General features: G+C 35.0%; 2 protein-coding genes across 2 annotated transcripts; one reads left to right on the top strand and one right to left on the bottom strand.

Moving 5' to 3' along the window:
• The first annotated feature begins 8,493 nt into the window (after positions 1 to 8,493).
• Positions 8,494 to 9,292, top strand: LOC120079498 (RING-H2 finger protein ATL56-like). The gene has a single exon (XM_039033703.1). It carries the CDS (start codon positions 8,670 to 8,672, stop codon positions 9,204 to 9,206), a length of 537 nt encoding a protein of 178 aa, XP_038889631.1. The 5' UTR covers positions 8,494 to 8,669; the 3' UTR covers positions 9,207 to 9,292.
• A 2,657-nt stretch (positions 9,293 to 11,949) lies between these two features.
• Positions 11,950 to 15,884, bottom strand: LOC120080243 (AAA-ATPase At5g57480-like). Its single transcript, XM_039034847.1, has one exon. The coding sequence runs from the start codon at positions 15,866 to 15,868 to the stop codon at positions 14,285 to 14,287; it is 1,584 nt and encodes a 527-aa protein (XP_038890775.1). The 5' UTR covers positions 15,869 to 15,884; the 3' UTR covers positions 11,950 to 14,284.
• Positions 15,885 to 16,733: the final 849 nt, after the last annotated feature.

Raw genomic sequence — 16,733 nt, 5'->3', positions numbered from 1 at the left:
TTAAGACTCCAAATGCTTTGTTTTAGCTCGATTTCACCCAAATACCTGATTCTATTTTCTAAGCGCTCGAAACCTACAAAACAATCTAATAAATAGATTAAATACTAGAAAGAGTCCAAATTAAACTGAGATAACGTTCAGGTACTATCAAATTTCAACAAGTGCATATTTTGGTTATTGAGAAGATGAGATTCTCACTAACACTCGAAGAACAACGGATTTCTAGATATCTCCACGATGACATGATATTGTCCTCTTTATTATCTTGAAGACTTTAATAAAACCAAATATTTTGATGATATCTTGAATTGTCTGAATCGGAGTTCAGACGAAAAAGATATGAGTAAAATAAGATTGGAAATAAAATCCCATGTGGTCAATGATGTGGAAGTGGTGCGGCAGGCGTGACCAGCTATAAGATAACATGTGGCGGGTTGTTGAATATTGATGAAAAAAAAAAAAGAAAAAGAGAAAGGTGGGTTCGTGGGTTCATTCACAATCCAATGAGATTGCAACATGTGACATCCCAAATCTTCAAATTAAACAAATAAAGGGAAAATATGGGAAAATATCATTGCCTTCCAAAATCCCATTCTCAATATTTTTCCTTACTAACTTTAATCACCTCCATTTTCTTTGTCAATTTACTCGAACCATCCATTTCTTTACCTTTGATCCAAGTGTTCGATTTTAAATCCTTCATACTTTAAAATTAATCTATCTTCCTCTTTCTAGGCATCTTCTTGAAAAAAATTAAGAATTTTTTTCAACAACCATTTTCCTCCCTTGCTCATCCTTTAAGAGCTCAAAAGTTCATTTTTCTCTTATTTTCTTTAATTTTTTTGGCATAATCCGTGAGAGAAAATTGTTGGAGTGTCTGTTCGCACGAGGTTTCCAGAGAAATTTATTTCGTGGAACTTGTACTTTGTATTTGTATTAATTTTGTGGAAAGCGGCTAAAATCTCTAATACATAATATTTTGACCTTTGGCTTATTGATCTTCTTGGATGATCGGCCTTTGGCTTGTTGATGGATGATTGTCCTTTGGCTTGTTTATGGATGATCGGCCTTTGGCTTGTTTATGGATGATCGGCCTTTGGCTTGTTGATCTTCTTGGATGATCGGCTTTTGGCTTGTTGATGATCGGCTTTTGGCTTGTTGATCTTCGGCCTTTGGCTTGTTGATCTTCTTGGATGATCGGCCTTTGACTTGTTGATCTTCTTGGATGATCGGTCTTTGGCTTGTTGATCTTCTTGGATGATCGGTCTTTGGCTTGTTGATCTTCTTGGATGATCGGTTGCTCGGCTTTGGCTTGTTGATCTTCTTGGATTATCGGTCTTTGGCTTGTTGATCTTCTTGGATGATCGGTCTTTGGCTTGTTGATCTTCTTGGATGATCGGCCTTTGGCTTGTTGATACACTTCTTGGACGATTCTTGGATGATCGGCTTTTGGCTTGTTGATACACTTCTTGGACGATCGGCCTGTAGTGTTGAACTTGAGTTGGTGTTGATGTTGAGGTTGATTTTATGTGATGTGGTTCGATCTCTAGTACTTGATCCATTCTCTCTCGATTGGGAGCACTGAACGTTCTTGGTAGAATTGCTTGAACTTTAGTCTTCAGAATGCAAGTGTGGTCAGACTTTCTTCAGAATGGAAGTGTGGAAGTGTGGTCAGACTTTCTTCAGAATGTAAGTGTGGTCAGCTTTAGGAGTCAAGAGTCTTCTGAAGAATTCCTTATAAGCTTTTTGGAGTATATTTGACCCACACAAATGAGGAAAGCCTCTTTATTTATAGATTTTTCTGGTGGGCTTCATGGGCTTAGGCTTAGTTGGTCTATGGACCTGGCCTCTTGGGCACAACTAATTGGATTTGGGCCTTATTTGACATTTGGGTCAAATTAAGTCTATTTTTTTTAGTTCAATTGGACTTTTAACCCAAATAATAATATCAAATTGGGTCAAATTAATCCTATCTAATTCAACGGTCATGATAAAACCACGTGGCATCATCTAAATTTATCTTCAACTTCAATTTGGGACACATGTTATCTCCTAGTTGGTCCCAAATTTGATGATTTGGAATTTCGTCATTAATCTAATGAATGATTGGTCCAAAATTTCTCATTTGTAAGTCCCATTTTCGAGATTTACGCACATATATGGGTGGATGAATCTCGAAAAATATATAGTTGAAATCAAAATATAAATATATTTGTTCTTGAATTTGACCTCAATGGGTGTGTCAGTCAAACTATAAAGTACATAAGTTTAACCTAAATTTGGGATAAATTTTGGAATATGGTCAAATTTTAATTTGAGATTTTACGATACCCAAATTTTAATAAAAGATCAATTGAGATTTCTTTTCCTATCCACAATTTATTTAGATTGAAGATAAAAACAAGTTTGAACAACTTGAATTTCGAATAAATTTGGAATATGGCCAAATTTTAATTTGGCATGAACTTTGGATCTTTCCCACAATTTGATTTGAAAATTGGGATAAGAACCTAAATTTGGATGAGTTTGATATAAAATTTGGAAGATGCCCAAATTTGAATTTTACGTTAATTTGAGAGTTTCCTAACTTAATTTGACTTGAGGATAAAAACATGTGAATTTGGATGATTTAGATTTGGGATAAAATTTGATATATGTCCAAATTTAATTTGAGATTTTATATACAGTTTAATCTCAAATTGAATAATTTGATTTTGAATAAAATTTGGATATGACCAAATTTTAATTTAAGGAAAAATTTTGAGTTTTATCCCCAATTTAATTGGGTTAGGACATAAAAATTTAGAAATTTGAATTTAGTATGAAATTTGGATTATGGCCAAATTTTTAATTTAAGAAAAAAAATTCAAATTTTATCCCCAATTTAATTTGATTTTGAATAAAATTTAGAATATGTCCAAATCTTCATCTAATAAAATAAAATTAAATAGTGAATATGTTTAATTTAATTTTTTTTTAATTTAATTTGGATTAGTATAGAATCAAATTGTTACCGAACTTGGGAACCTTTATAGATAGGACCCTAAACCTCTCCATTATCCTCATCCTTCTCTTCTTCTACACTTTCCTTTCTCTCCTTTTTCTCTTCTTCTTCCAACGTTTTCTTTCTTTTTCTTTTTCTTTTTTATCTTTTCTTTGTTTCCTTTTTTCTCTTTCTTTCTTTTTTTTTTTCCTTCCTTCCTTTTTTCTCTTTCTTTCATTTTTCCTTCCTTCCTTCTTTCTTTCTTTCTTTCTTTCTTTATTTTCTTTTTCTTTTCTTTTTTTTTTTTTAATTTCCTTTTTTCTTACAAGCGAAGCCGCACTTGAATTTTGAAGATGAAGCAAAGCCGCACTTGATTTTTGGAGATGAAGCGAAGCTGCACTTGACTTTTGAAGATGAAGCGAAACCTTCATCCGCACTTGACTTTTGAAGATGAAGCGAAGCCGCACTTGACTTGTGGAGATGAAGCGAAGCTCCACTAGACTTGTGGAAATGAAGCGAAGTCACGCCAGACTTATGGGATGAAGCGAAGCCACGCCAGACTTGTGGAGATGAAGCGAAGCCACGCCAGACTTGTGGAGATGAAACGAAGCCACGCCAGACTTGTGGAGATGATGCGAAGCCACGCCAGACTTGTGGAGATGAAGCGAAGCCACACCAGACTTATGAAGATGAAGGCGGCCACAACACAAACTTGTGAAGATGAAGCGAGCCACGCCAGACTTGTAAAGATGAAGCGAAGCCACACCAGACTTATGAAGATGAAGCGAGGCCACGCGAGACTTGTGAAGATGAGGTGAGCCACGCTAAACTTGTGAAGATGAAGCGAGCCACGCCAGACTTGTAAAGATGAAGCGAGCCACCCCAGACTTGTGAAGATGAAGCAAGCCATGCCAGACTTTGGAGATGAAGCGAAGCTGCGCCATCAGTTTGGCGATGAAGCGAAGCCATGTCATGGCTTTTTAGATAGAGAAATTGAAGATGGAGTCGAGCCATGCATACCAACCATGACCTTGAAGCCTTAGAATTTATAGATGGGCATCAAAGAAGCATTTGAACTTGAAGATGGAGGGAAATCGACGAAGCTTCTAAACTTGAAGATAGAGGAACATCGACGAAGCCTTTGAACTTGAAGATGAAGGGGCATGCAATTCAACCCTTGAACTTGGGACGGAGAAGCAATAGTGCAACCATCGAATTTGGAGATGGAGAGGCATCCACGCAACCATCGAAGTTAGAGTTGTAGAAGCAATAGTGCAATCCTTGAACTTAGAGATGGGGAAGCAGCAGTGCAACCGTCAAATTCAGAGATAGAGAAACAGCGGTGCAACCATCAAAGCAATAGTCTGATCCTTGAACTTTGAACTTGAATATGAAGAAACAGCAGTGCCAACATATTTGTAGAGGAGGCAGAACTGTAACAACTTTTAGAGAAGGAGCAAAGCTACAAGGAATAATACTTTTTATAGGAAATAGGGAAGTCGCACCAAACTTGAACTTCAAAGAGGAAGAAATAAAACATCCAAATTTGACTTTAAAGAGGAAGCGGTAAAACCTCCGAACTTGACTTCGAAGAAGAAGCGAAATGCCATTCCAAGTGTGCTTTTAATTTACTATGTTAGCTTCTTAAAGGGATGAACATCTTTAATTTGTTATGTTGCCCCCAATAAGGATGAACATCTTCAATCTGTCGTGTATCGCCATATGTAGGGTGATTGTGGTACCTTTTTTATGGATTGAATTTAAATTTCTTTAAGTTGTCTACGTACTCTTAAAGAAATGGATCAAGTCATGACGTAGTTCAAATATATTTTTTTTTTGTTGGACTGAACTTGAAGTTTCTTTCAAGCTGCCTACGTACCCTTTACAATGACAGGGATCAAGTCATAACGTAGTTCAATAAAGAGATCTTTTTTGAGCCGCTCACCTTTTAAGCTCATGCAGGCCAAGAGCACCATGTAGTTTAGGCTCTTGCAATGAGGAGCTTCTAAAGATCTTATTTCATCATGGCTTTGATCATTCTCTTCATTTGTAGGATTCGTCAATATGATGAGTTTTGACTTCACCATCAATGAATCTTCTGTATTTATATCAACAGGCAACTTCCTCTTCATGCGTGAAGTGATACGACTGTGAATCTTTTCGTCGTTGTTTTCTTCAAGAAATGGTCTTGCCTTCAAAATTTTCATTCTTCCTTTATGTTGATTGCTTGTTGTCTTGAGACAACTAAAAGCAGATGTTGAAGGTCGATCTATCTTTGCTGTGGATATACTTAGCCTTTTGAAGGTTGAAGTTTGAGTAGTTGAAGGTTTGATACAATCAAAGACATAAACTCTTTGCTCTATTTTTTTTTTTTTTTTGAGTTGTCAACTTCTTTAGTAGTTATATGATTGTTATCGGCTTTTATTATGTTGACAACATGACATGCAATAACTTCTGATACTTCCTCTTGATTATTATCGAGGAAGCTTCTTGGGAGAAATTTTGCCAAAGTTGTCGGTCGTCGGAATTGAGGGAAATACTTGTCTTCTTGCTTAGCAGGCTTAGACTTCCATGTCATCTTTTTGCCTTTCTTTTTATGAGTCTTGTTCCTTCTTCTATAGTTTCGATAGGAACGTGACTCTTTTTGGGCGGAGTTTGGTTGTCTTCTTTTTCGACGAGTCACAACTATCCACCCTTCGTTGTCATCTTCAACGATTTATCTTTTTGCTATTTGAATCTATTGCTGGAACCGAATAACTATAGGCTTAAAGGCTTCAAACTGAATCAAGCTTTGTCTTTAAGTATGGGACACAGACAGTGTTGGAACACTTGAAGTCATCGCTATTGTAGTGTGATTTGTTTGAGCTACTTCATCCAAATCTAGCTCAGTGTTGGAAAACTTGTAATCTTGGAATGTTTATGCATGACTAGGGGTAGAAAGAGTTGTCTTGCTATGATTAGTTAGGACACTCGCGAGAAAAGAGTAAGTATAATTATCTATAGTGATGTGTGAAAGCTAATACCCCCTAAGTAAAAAAAAAAAATGTAAATTTAGGGTACCCTAAATTTTAATTTCAGGCGCCTTAGTTAACATATTGCCATCTTGATTGTCTTGATCCTTGATAACCAGTACTTGAGTTAGTGTAGGTGAAAAATAAATTGAGATACTTGAGTTAGTGTAGGTGAAAAATAAATTGAGAGTCATTTAAAACCATTCCAGGCTACTAGTTAGAAGCTTTGAGCTTATTCATACATGAATAGGTCTAGAATTAATTTTAAATTGTGCTTCATTGATCGATTATGAATTGATTTCATTGTTGATTGCAAGTTCATCCTAAGAGACTATTGAGACTTGAGTAATGAATAGTGCAAATTAAGCGACATATCTTTTGTATGATTGTGTGTTTTATGCAACCTTACTTGAGGAGGATCAGGAATTAAGTTGAGGGTATTTGATAGCATTGGAATGTGCTATCTTGCTTCGCTTAATTCGAACTCGTTTCTAGGTTTTATGTGTTCATTTTGATGATTTTTAAGCTTTGAGTACCTAAGAGTTAGAGCAGATCATATGAAAAAACGAAGCTAAAACGAACTAAAAGGGAGCTTAATTGTATCAGCTAGGAAAGAAAGTGCTAAATTTCCAAATTTGCCCATTCACGCTAGTGCAACAGCGGCAACATGACGTTGTAAGGCAGAATGCCTCATTTTTGTGCAGAACACACAGCGTCACGACATCCAAAGTCCATCCGTGCACTTTGGCTGTCAGTATGCAACAAAGTTTCCTAGCGTTGTGACATCGTGCCAATTGTTATAAAACATAGTTCAGCCGTCTAGAGTTCAATCTTCAAATTCCAACTGATTTCTAGCGTTCGCCTATATGTTTTCTTCTGTCTCTTGATTCTTGGATGTACTCTAATGATTCTTCGATGTCCATCATGAGGATTATGGGCTAAGGTATCTCATTCACGATTTATTTGTATTTATTGATTTCAATTTTGATTTAATAGATTATTGTTATATTTTCTGGCGATGTTGATTGTATGATTACCACTTTAGGTTGGTATATATAAGTGACATGTAATTATATGTCAATTTGCAAAAGGCAATAGGTTTGGTTAGATTGTGAATCGATAACAATAAGCATTGCTCTAATCAACCTAGGATTGAATCAAACAATATATTAATTAGGCACTCGAAAATTGAATATCCAACGTAACGTTGCCCTAGATTCTTAATGCAATTAGGACAATTTAGATTGCATGCTTTTCACCAATTCACTTTGGACTAATTAGTTTATTACGATGATTGATTAGCTTTTCTAATTAATTTGATTAAGTACTCAAATCAAGTTATGAGAATTCGATGATTGAGTAAACATAATAGGAAAATTCTGTAATAATCTATGCTAGGTATTTTTCCTAGATTATCACAATTTTGAAATTGCTCTTTTACTTTTATGCATTTTAATTTACTTGCAATCAATCAATCTCAAACCCCCTCCCTTTGGTTACCTTGAGACTGTAAACAATTTAATTATGAAACTCTTTGATTCCCTGAGTTTGATTTGTGCTATCGCTACTACACTTTTTGGTAGAAACGATTAATTATTTGGTCCGAAATTAGGTGACAAATTTCGTTGATCAGCTACCAACGAAGGTGTAGTTCTTAAGGTTGCAAGGTTTCAGTCATTGAGGTCAACTTGCATATTATCCCTTTGGTGATATGGACCGAGCTCGATATATGACCAATCTAATACTCAAGGTTTTGACTTTCCATTTGGAGACATACAAACCCCTGAACATACTTCTTGGATGCCCTGGGCTTGAGCTTGAATTTATTATAGGTCCAGAGTTTCCATAGAGTATTTAAATTGAGTCGTACTCATTCTTCTAAACCTCACCCGCACCTCTTCTCTTTGTCATCAACCGCTATTCCTTCCTCATCCCTCAAGTCTCCCATAGCCATCCACCAATGAGGTATCATCCTCCCCATCCTCAGTCTATCCTAACTCTTCCATATGGTATAATGAAACAAAACCATTAACTGACCAAAAAATAGAAAAAAACTCGAACTAACTAAGCTGAAATTGAAATGAAGTAGTTCAATCTTTAATCCATTCTAACACATGAAATTCGATTCAATCACCAATTCCAAATTAGAATAGACTAAATCAACCGTGTCATCCACTAGTTGATTTTTAAATTAAAATATATAACCCCAAGTAGTAATGACCTCTCACATTTTTTTAAGTAATTATTAATCCCACCCACCATTGCACTTAAATAAAACTAATTTTCTAATAGAAATATTAGATTGCAGTGAATTGTATCCTAAGTATCATAAGACGAAAATCCATTACTATCTACTCTAATAAATTATTTGAACGATAATTAACATCATCTCCCACTCTAAAAATATATTCATCTTCACCAGCATGGATGACATTGTTTGTACAAGAAAAGAAAAAATCAATGGCCCCACCTCGTCACACGCTTCAAAAAATCAAAACCCTGCCCATGGTTTCCATTTCCATACTCCATTTTCTCGAACTCATACATCATTCGACCATATCCCAATTTCCCAATTCCACCATATCTCTCCCTCTTCACTTGCGTCCGTTAAAAGCATTACAAACCCCAATTCCCCTCAAAATTCCACTCATCCTCCGCCGCCCAACCATCCCCAAATGCCCTTTCAAGATTCCGCCGCCGTGAGCGGCGACCCACTTCCCCACCCACCGCCACCGCCGAAGCCAGAGACTCAACTCCTCTCTCTGCTCCTCAAAATCGCCATCATGATCCTCTTAACAACTCTCTTCTTTGTCTTCCTCGGCCTCGCCACCGCCCTTCTCCTAATCCATCTCTGCGTCGCCAGCGCCCTCCACCGTCATCGCCGCTTCCACCGCCGCCGTGCCCAATTCTCCGATTCCTCAACTGGGTTCTCCCATCGTGACCTCAAAAAGCTCCTCCAGTTCCGATTCTCCAATTGGGTCAATCCCCATTCTCAAATTGACTGCTCTATTTGCCTTGATGGGTTTAGAAAAGGTCAGTGGTGTAGGAAACTTGGTGGGTGTGGCCATGTTTATCATCGGAAGTGTATTGATTCGTGGTTAGTTAGGGTTTCTGCTTGCCCCCTTTGCCGACGTTGTGTTCGATTGGATAAGGAAGAACTGGAAATTGATTGTGTAAGTTCTCCGAACTATGAACTTTTGTATGCTCTGTAACTCTTAAACTCGAGTTTAGTTTTTTCCCCCTTTTAGATGTATATATAGTTGAAGCAAAGTTATTTGATGAAAGTTTCTTTTGGTTATGTTTTGATTTCGTGGCTCTGTTTTTTGTGTTCATTTGATGCTCGTGCTCTTGGTTTTTGTTTTTGTTCATTGCTTTCTCTTGGTTCAGAGTCGTTTTAAGGTCTTAACCAATTGCTAATGATTGAATTTTATCCTTTACCTGGGAGCTTAAATTCTTGTTCGGGGTTTGTTTGATTGGAAGTGGTGATCTATCCTAGGTTTAATGGAAGGGGGAGTTTTTGAAAGTTTATTCTAGTTGAGGGGAAAAAGAGAATAGGGGTTTTAAAGTTTTTGGGTATGGAGAGAATTAAACATACTGGTTAAGGGGCATGTATGCACAGGTTAGATATTCGAATATCCGACCCAACTAAACATAGCTCAGGGTATGTATGCACAAAATAAAAGGTTAGATCTGACCCAAGCTGAACTCAAAAAATTTATAGGTATGGAGCAAAACCTTAATCGAGTGAGTTTTGTATGAGTGACATTTTTATGCCCAAAATGTTTGATTCTAATTTTAAAAATCACGAAGAATAACTTTGTTAGTGTCTTAAACCACTTGCAAACGTTTTTTTTTCTTCAAAGCTTTAAGCATGAGAGAGTGAGGGAGAGTCCTAGCGTGTAAGAATACTATTGTATTGATTAGTTAAACATGATTGTGACAACGAGGAGGGAGGAGGAGATACAAGTAAAGAGTTTTACATCCTTATTTTCAAAATCTAGGTCAAATCATATTTCGACCGTGAAATTTGGGTCATCTGTATAAAGATCTTCTGAATCAAATGACTTGTATGGATAATGTCTTGATCCGTTTGAGTAAAATATCAAAGAAATGGAGTTGGTTTCATTTGAGAAAAAATTTGCTTCAAAACTGAAAATTAGTCCTAAAACTAGTTTGCGTGCAAAAGTGATGTTGTGAATATTTGACCTAATAGTAGTCTTGGTCAAGTTTGATTATTGAATTGGCCTAATTTTGATTCCCATCTAGATAGAATTTTCCACCTTAGATATTTTGGGGACTTAATCCAAAATGGTATTCGTCAAATGTGATTTTTATAAAGAATAAATTCATTTTAGTGACCTTACATTTGATAACAAGGGCAGCCTTGAAATGCCTTTTGAAAAGTCTTTATAAATAAAGTGTGTATTTTAAGAAATTAAAAGGAAAGAAGTTAAATGTTTGGTTAAATTACACCTTTAGTCTTTGAACTATGAAGTTTGTGCCAATTTCGTTTTTCAATTTTTTAAATTATAAATTTAGACTCTAGGTTGTTGAATCTTTTACATTTCATGGACTAATTTCATATCTAATAGGTAGATTATTTTTTAAAATTTTGAATTTGTTTGGAACTTATTAGACACAAAATTATTATGTGAACATGTTAGATTGAATGTTGAAGGATCTACTACACTTTTTGAAAGTTTCATTTTGATCTTTAACCCTTCCAATTATTTTAAAAGATATTGTTAGAGCAATTTTTAGCTAAAAAATGAAACACATAAATTGGAGTGGTTACAAAGATTTGAAATCTTACATTACATGACTTCCAACTCAATTTCAACTATTTAAAGATTAAGATCATTATTGACATCGGTGGCGTGAGTCTTCATCATCATGGGTCCTTGGTGGGCTATAAAGTAAAGATAGAATTCTCCTTTGGAGTTCACTTCTTCCTTTTTTTGGTTGTTGAATGAGGCCTTTATAGTCTCCTTCATTTAGCACTCGCTTGTTGCTACTTGTAATATCGGTGATGTCAGGGTAATTGGAGCCCTCAAGGTTGCATAGTGTAAGGGTCGAGTTCAGCTCGATTAATTTTCTGTCAGTATAATTTTTCTGGCTTGGCTAATGGACCTAGAACTCCAGGGTTTTACTTTCCTTTTTGGGACGCAAGTTGTACCATTCAGTCTTCCAATTACATTGTGCTTAGTCCACCCATGGGCTTTGGGCCTTGCTTGAGGCAACTCTCGACAACATTGACACCAAAATTAATAAAGAAAAAAAAATCAATTTTTATTCATAAGTAGCATCAATTTATACATATGATGTTGAAAATAATGGTAATACACCTTATAATCAATCTCTCGGGATATTTTATGGAACAATTTCAAAGTTCAAGGTTTTAAATAAGATGTTTCAAACTTTGGGGTTATAATTGAGACGGTAATTGCGATGGTAACACTCTGAGGGATAATAATTATGTATCAACATTTTTAAAAAATTGTAAATATAACAAAATCTATTAGTGATAGATCCTATTGCTAATAGATTTTTATTAGTGACTCTTACCAGTGATATGGTTTATCACTAATAAACTCACAAAACTAGATCTAAATGTTGTTATATCTACAAATTCTTTTGCATGATTCTAGATATGTCAACACTTTAAGTGTGATTGTTATATTTATAATTGTCTCAAATTGAAACTTACTCCTAAGTTTCCAAAATTTTCCACCAAGAACAAAACACAATAGTCGATGGAAATTTTCTTTGATTAAAAAAACTTAAAAGATTCAACAAAATATAGTTGGATTTCATGTTTTCAAATATGATTAAAAATTTGGATTCGAATGTAAACAATTATTCAAAATGTGTTTGATATAATATATTTATAAACCATAAAAAAATTAGTTGTAATCATTCACTAATTTTTTTTTATTATTAAGTTAAATATAAATGATTTTGTATAAGTATTGTTTTACAGGATCGTATAATTTATAATATGTTGTATATACATATTTAATTATGTAACATGCAAATACTATAATTATTAAAGTCATTATGTTTTTTCTTTTTCAATATAAATTTTCAAATAATAAATCTAGATGGAATGAAAACATAAAAATGTTTTCAAAATTCTCACTAGTTGGATCATAGGATAGGAAAAAAACTTTAAAAACTCATCGAACATACGTATATTTGTTGAACTCAAGAATTGGAAAACATAAAATATAATCCAAATTTTGTACCAAACTTTTTTTCAAATTTACTTTTGATATTTCCCAACTAGTATGAAGTGTTTAGCTCACCAACATGAGTTGAGTTGTGTTGGTAAAAATTACCAACTCAATGTTTGACCCACTAACTTGAAATGTTGATAGAGTTGAGTTGGTTAAAATAACCAACTAAAATCAATTGAAAAAACTAAACTCTTCTTCCCTCAAATATTTCCATAGCTCCACCTACCGAGAACTACACTGCCTCATTTTGGGAACATACTTTGGCGACCACCTTCACATAGTCAAGTTTGACGATCAAGTTCGATGACAACTCTGATGAAGACTACCTTCAACAAAAAATTTAGCGAAGACTACCTCCAATGATCAACTCGGACGAGGAACATCTTTGGCACCCAACTTTGACAATCACTTTAGGTAACCAACTCCAACCACCAACTTCGTCAATCATCTTCATCGATTAATTTGGATTCTGATGAAAATTCTAGCGAAGACCACCTCTAATGATTAACTTTAGCGGACCTCCTATGATAGTCGACTGCGATGATCACCTCAAAGGACTAACTTTGACCAATAATTTTGGAGAAGACCACCACTAACAACAATTATGATAAAGACCATCTCCAACGAAAATTCTGATGAAGACCACCTTTAGTGATCAACTCCGACGAGGGCTACCTCTAATGAACAATTCCGTCGATCATCTCCACGTGTATCAAAATTTTCATTTTTCTTACAAAAAACTGTGTATTCGTTTCTTTTCATGTTTGAGTAGATCTCAGAGAGTATATATTAAGATTGACATATCGATATTGATGTCGATATCAAAATTTATATATATTTTTTTCAGTCATATAAAATGGGATAATATTATTCATCGTAATAAATAAATCTATATCCTTAAGGAAAAGTTTGAATTCTTCCACCCTAGATATTGTTGAATAAAAAAAATTTGTCTAACATTTTGTCAAGCTCATGCATCTTTCAGTTGCCCCATCTTTTTGCAACTCAGGGAATTGTCGAACTAGATTTGTCACATGACAGATTTTCTTTCTAAAAAAGTTTTGAATTTTTTCTATTACATGTTGGAGACTTGTTATATGTTGCAAAAGATGGATGCATATGTACATTTATTTATTTACTGATCATTTTTTGTCAATGGATTGAGTTGAAGAATGTTTGGAAAATTTGAACCGATGACCTATTTTTAGGGATCCAATTGAAATTGGCCTAATGTTAAAAAACGAATGAAAAATGACCTTATGCTGACGTCAGTCACATGTGAAAGTACTCATTTGACCCCAAAACGCGCGCAAGAACTTGACTCTTGCTTCTTCTTCTTGTTTCTCACTCTTTTCTCTCGCTTCTTCCTCTCGTTCCTTATTAGATACAACTGCAATTTTTTATTCGATTTTTTCCTTTGTTCGAGTTCTTCCTCTCACCTCTTCCTTGTGCTCTCTAGTCTCGCTCTCACTTCTTCCTCTATCTCTTTAGTCTTGCTCCTTCCTCTTGCTTCTTGCTCCTTTTTCCCATTTATCTCTTGTTCTTCATCAGCCACGATTGCAAATTTTTTGTCGATTTTTTCTTTGTTCAGATTCTTTTTTTCGTTTCTTCCTTGTGCTCCTCGATTTCGCTCTTGCTTCCTCCTTTCGCTTTTTGGTCTCACTTTTACTTCTTCTTCTCGCTCATTGATTCAGAAAAAAAAAATGAAAAATTGCAAAACAAAGAAGGAAGAGGAAAAAAATTGCAGATTTATTCTCCCTCCTTGGCCATGACGACTTGAATGTAGAACGAGAAGAATGAGTTAAAAAGAAATATTTCTTTTTAAAAGCTACATCTATTTTGGACCTTAAAAAAAGAGGTGATTGGTGCCATTTCCCCATGTTTCTAATAACTAACACATTAACTCAAACTTAAGTACCAAACCTTACAAAACCACACTAAAAAAAAAATCACTCCAACCACCAATACAACAAATCACTAGAAAACCTAAAGAAGGAAAAAAAAAAAAAAAAACAATTTAGAATCTCTAATCACTCACAAATATTCTCATTAAGCTAAAGTTTAAGAGTATCCTTCAATCCTTTCTTTTCACATTCTTCATTTTGATCTTCCTTCCTTGAAGCTCCATTAATGGCTACCTTCTTCTTCCCCCTCATTTTCAAAGCTTCCAAAACCCTTCTCATTGCTCTTCCCTTCTCCCTCCTGTTCTTAATCAAAATCTCACAAATATCAGCAGCACTCATCTCTGCTTTCTCAATACTCTGTTCCATTTCCTTCAAAACACTGCCATCCCAATCTTCTTCTTCTTCATCCCAATCTAAATAATTTCTCAGAAGAATCTTCAACGCTGCGAATGAACAAAAACTCATGAAAATATGCATATCCATTCTCCCACTCCTCACCAGTGCCGGATCCAGCTTCTCGATATGATTCGTCGTAAACACGAAGATCTTCTCACTTCCACAACATGACCACAATCCATCTATGAAATTCAACAAACCAGAAAGCGTAATTGAATCATTCCTCGAGTTCTTCCGATTCGAGAGATTGAGTGAACAGTCAATATCTTCGATTACAACAATCGATTTCGCCGTCGTCTTCATTAGAAGTGTTTTAAGCTCTGAATTGTTCTGAACTTCTGTTAATTCAAGATCATACATGTCGAAGCCGAGAAAATTCGCCATCGCTGCAATTAGACTTGATTTCCCCGTTCCTGGTGGTCCGTACAAAAGGTAACCTCTGTTCCAAGCACGTCCTGTTCGTTGGTAAAACAATTTCCCGTTTTTAGCAAAATCTTGAAGATCTTCCATAATTTCTTGTTTCTTGATTGGATCAATAGCAAGTGTTTCGAATGTGCTTGGATGCTTGAATGGAACTGCCACCCATGGATTATTACAACCTCTTAACGAATCGCCGCCACCACGAGGATTCGTAAAAAGGTACCGATCTTGATTTCTGCGACGAAGTTCGTTAGCTTTTTCGAGAATGTGATCGAAATAGGAGTTGAGAATTAAGGATTTGTGTTGTTTTTTGAATTTGAGTGTGAATTTTCTTTTGTGTTCTGGAAATATTCGCCAGGGGAATGTGTTGTGTAATTGTCTTGGTGTGACAATGTGGTGCCATTGGAGGGAGACGCCGTTGAATTCGTCGGAGATGGAGGCGTTGTTTTGAAGGGTGAAAGTGAGGGCGGTGGAATTGAGTGGTCGGGTAAGGCTGAGGCGAGTGGTGGGGTTGGCGGAGGCGGCGGAGAGGGAGGAGGTTAGGTAGAGTTGGACGGCGGTGTAGAGTTCGTTAGTGTTGAAGCCGTCGATGTCTGGAATGTCGAAGTAGATGTAGGAAGAGAAGGAAGAGAAAATGGCAGTGGAGAAGGTGAGGATTGGAGGGAAGAGAGATTGAAGAAACGCTATGAGGCCTAATAGAGAAGCCATTGTTGACCAATACTCCATTTTTTTTTTCTTGTTTTGTGTCGAGGAAAGTGAAGACTGTTTGGAAACATAGAAATTTTGATGAAGGAAAAGAAATAATGAGAGGGAAAGTTCCAAAAAAAACCTCAATATAAGAAGAGGAAATTGAAGTGGAAAAAAAATACCCCATAGGCCATAGAGGAGATAATTGGAGTAAGTTGTGAACAAATTCATGTTTTTTAATTGTGAGACTCATGAACTCTACGACCTTTTGTTTTGGTCTCGTAGGAAAATTTGTGATTGGATAATGAACATGATAAAATTTCTTCCAATTGTCTAAATGGAGGAGGGTATGGGGTTACATTCCCTATCGCCGTCTCCATCCCGCCCCATGAATGAAATATATATATATATAAAAGTTCACAAAATATAATGTATAACATTCACGCTTTTTGTTTTTTTGGAAATAACTCACCTTCACTATTTATATAACAAATGATGAGTTTACATTTATTTATTTATGTTTAGGAAAATTATTTCAAATGGTAAAACGGTTGAAAATATTTACAAGATATAGCAAAATTTTAGAACTATCGATAGACGTTGATAGACACTAATAGACTTCAATGTCACCGATAGACACAACATCTATCATTGATAATTCTAAAATTTTGCTATATTTTGTAAATACTTTGGTTCATTTTTCTATATTTAAAAATAACTCTTATATTTATATATAATACTTTACAAAAAAAAAAAAAAACTCATACCTGATACCTTAATACATTTTTGAGATATAAATATTTTAATATTTAAAACTTTCTTATTTTGTTATTATATTTAAGTTGAAGGTTAGAGACTGTGATATTGTAATATTTAAATTTTAACTATTAGAAACTATGATTTTAAATATTTTAATTATATCTTTTTATATAAAATATTATTATTTTTATTAAAAAAATTATAATATTTTCTTTGAATGAAAATGTATTGGAAATGACTCATTTAATATAAAAAATTTTATAATTTGGTTGAGAACACAAAAAAAAAAAAAAAAAAAAAACGAAAAATTTTTCCTTCACAGAGATGAGGATTGAAA

The sequence above is a fragment of the Benincasa hispida genome, chromosome 6 (genome assembly GCF_009727055.1).
Source record: "Benincasa hispida cultivar B227 chromosome 6, ASM972705v1, whole genome shotgun sequence".
In the NCBI taxonomy this organism is placed as follows: domain Eukaryota; kingdom Viridiplantae; phylum Streptophyta; class Magnoliopsida; order Cucurbitales; family Cucurbitaceae; genus Benincasa; species Benincasa hispida.
The sequence above is the reverse complement of the archived record's forward strand: the minus strand, read 5'-3'. Positions and strand labels throughout refer to the sequence as shown.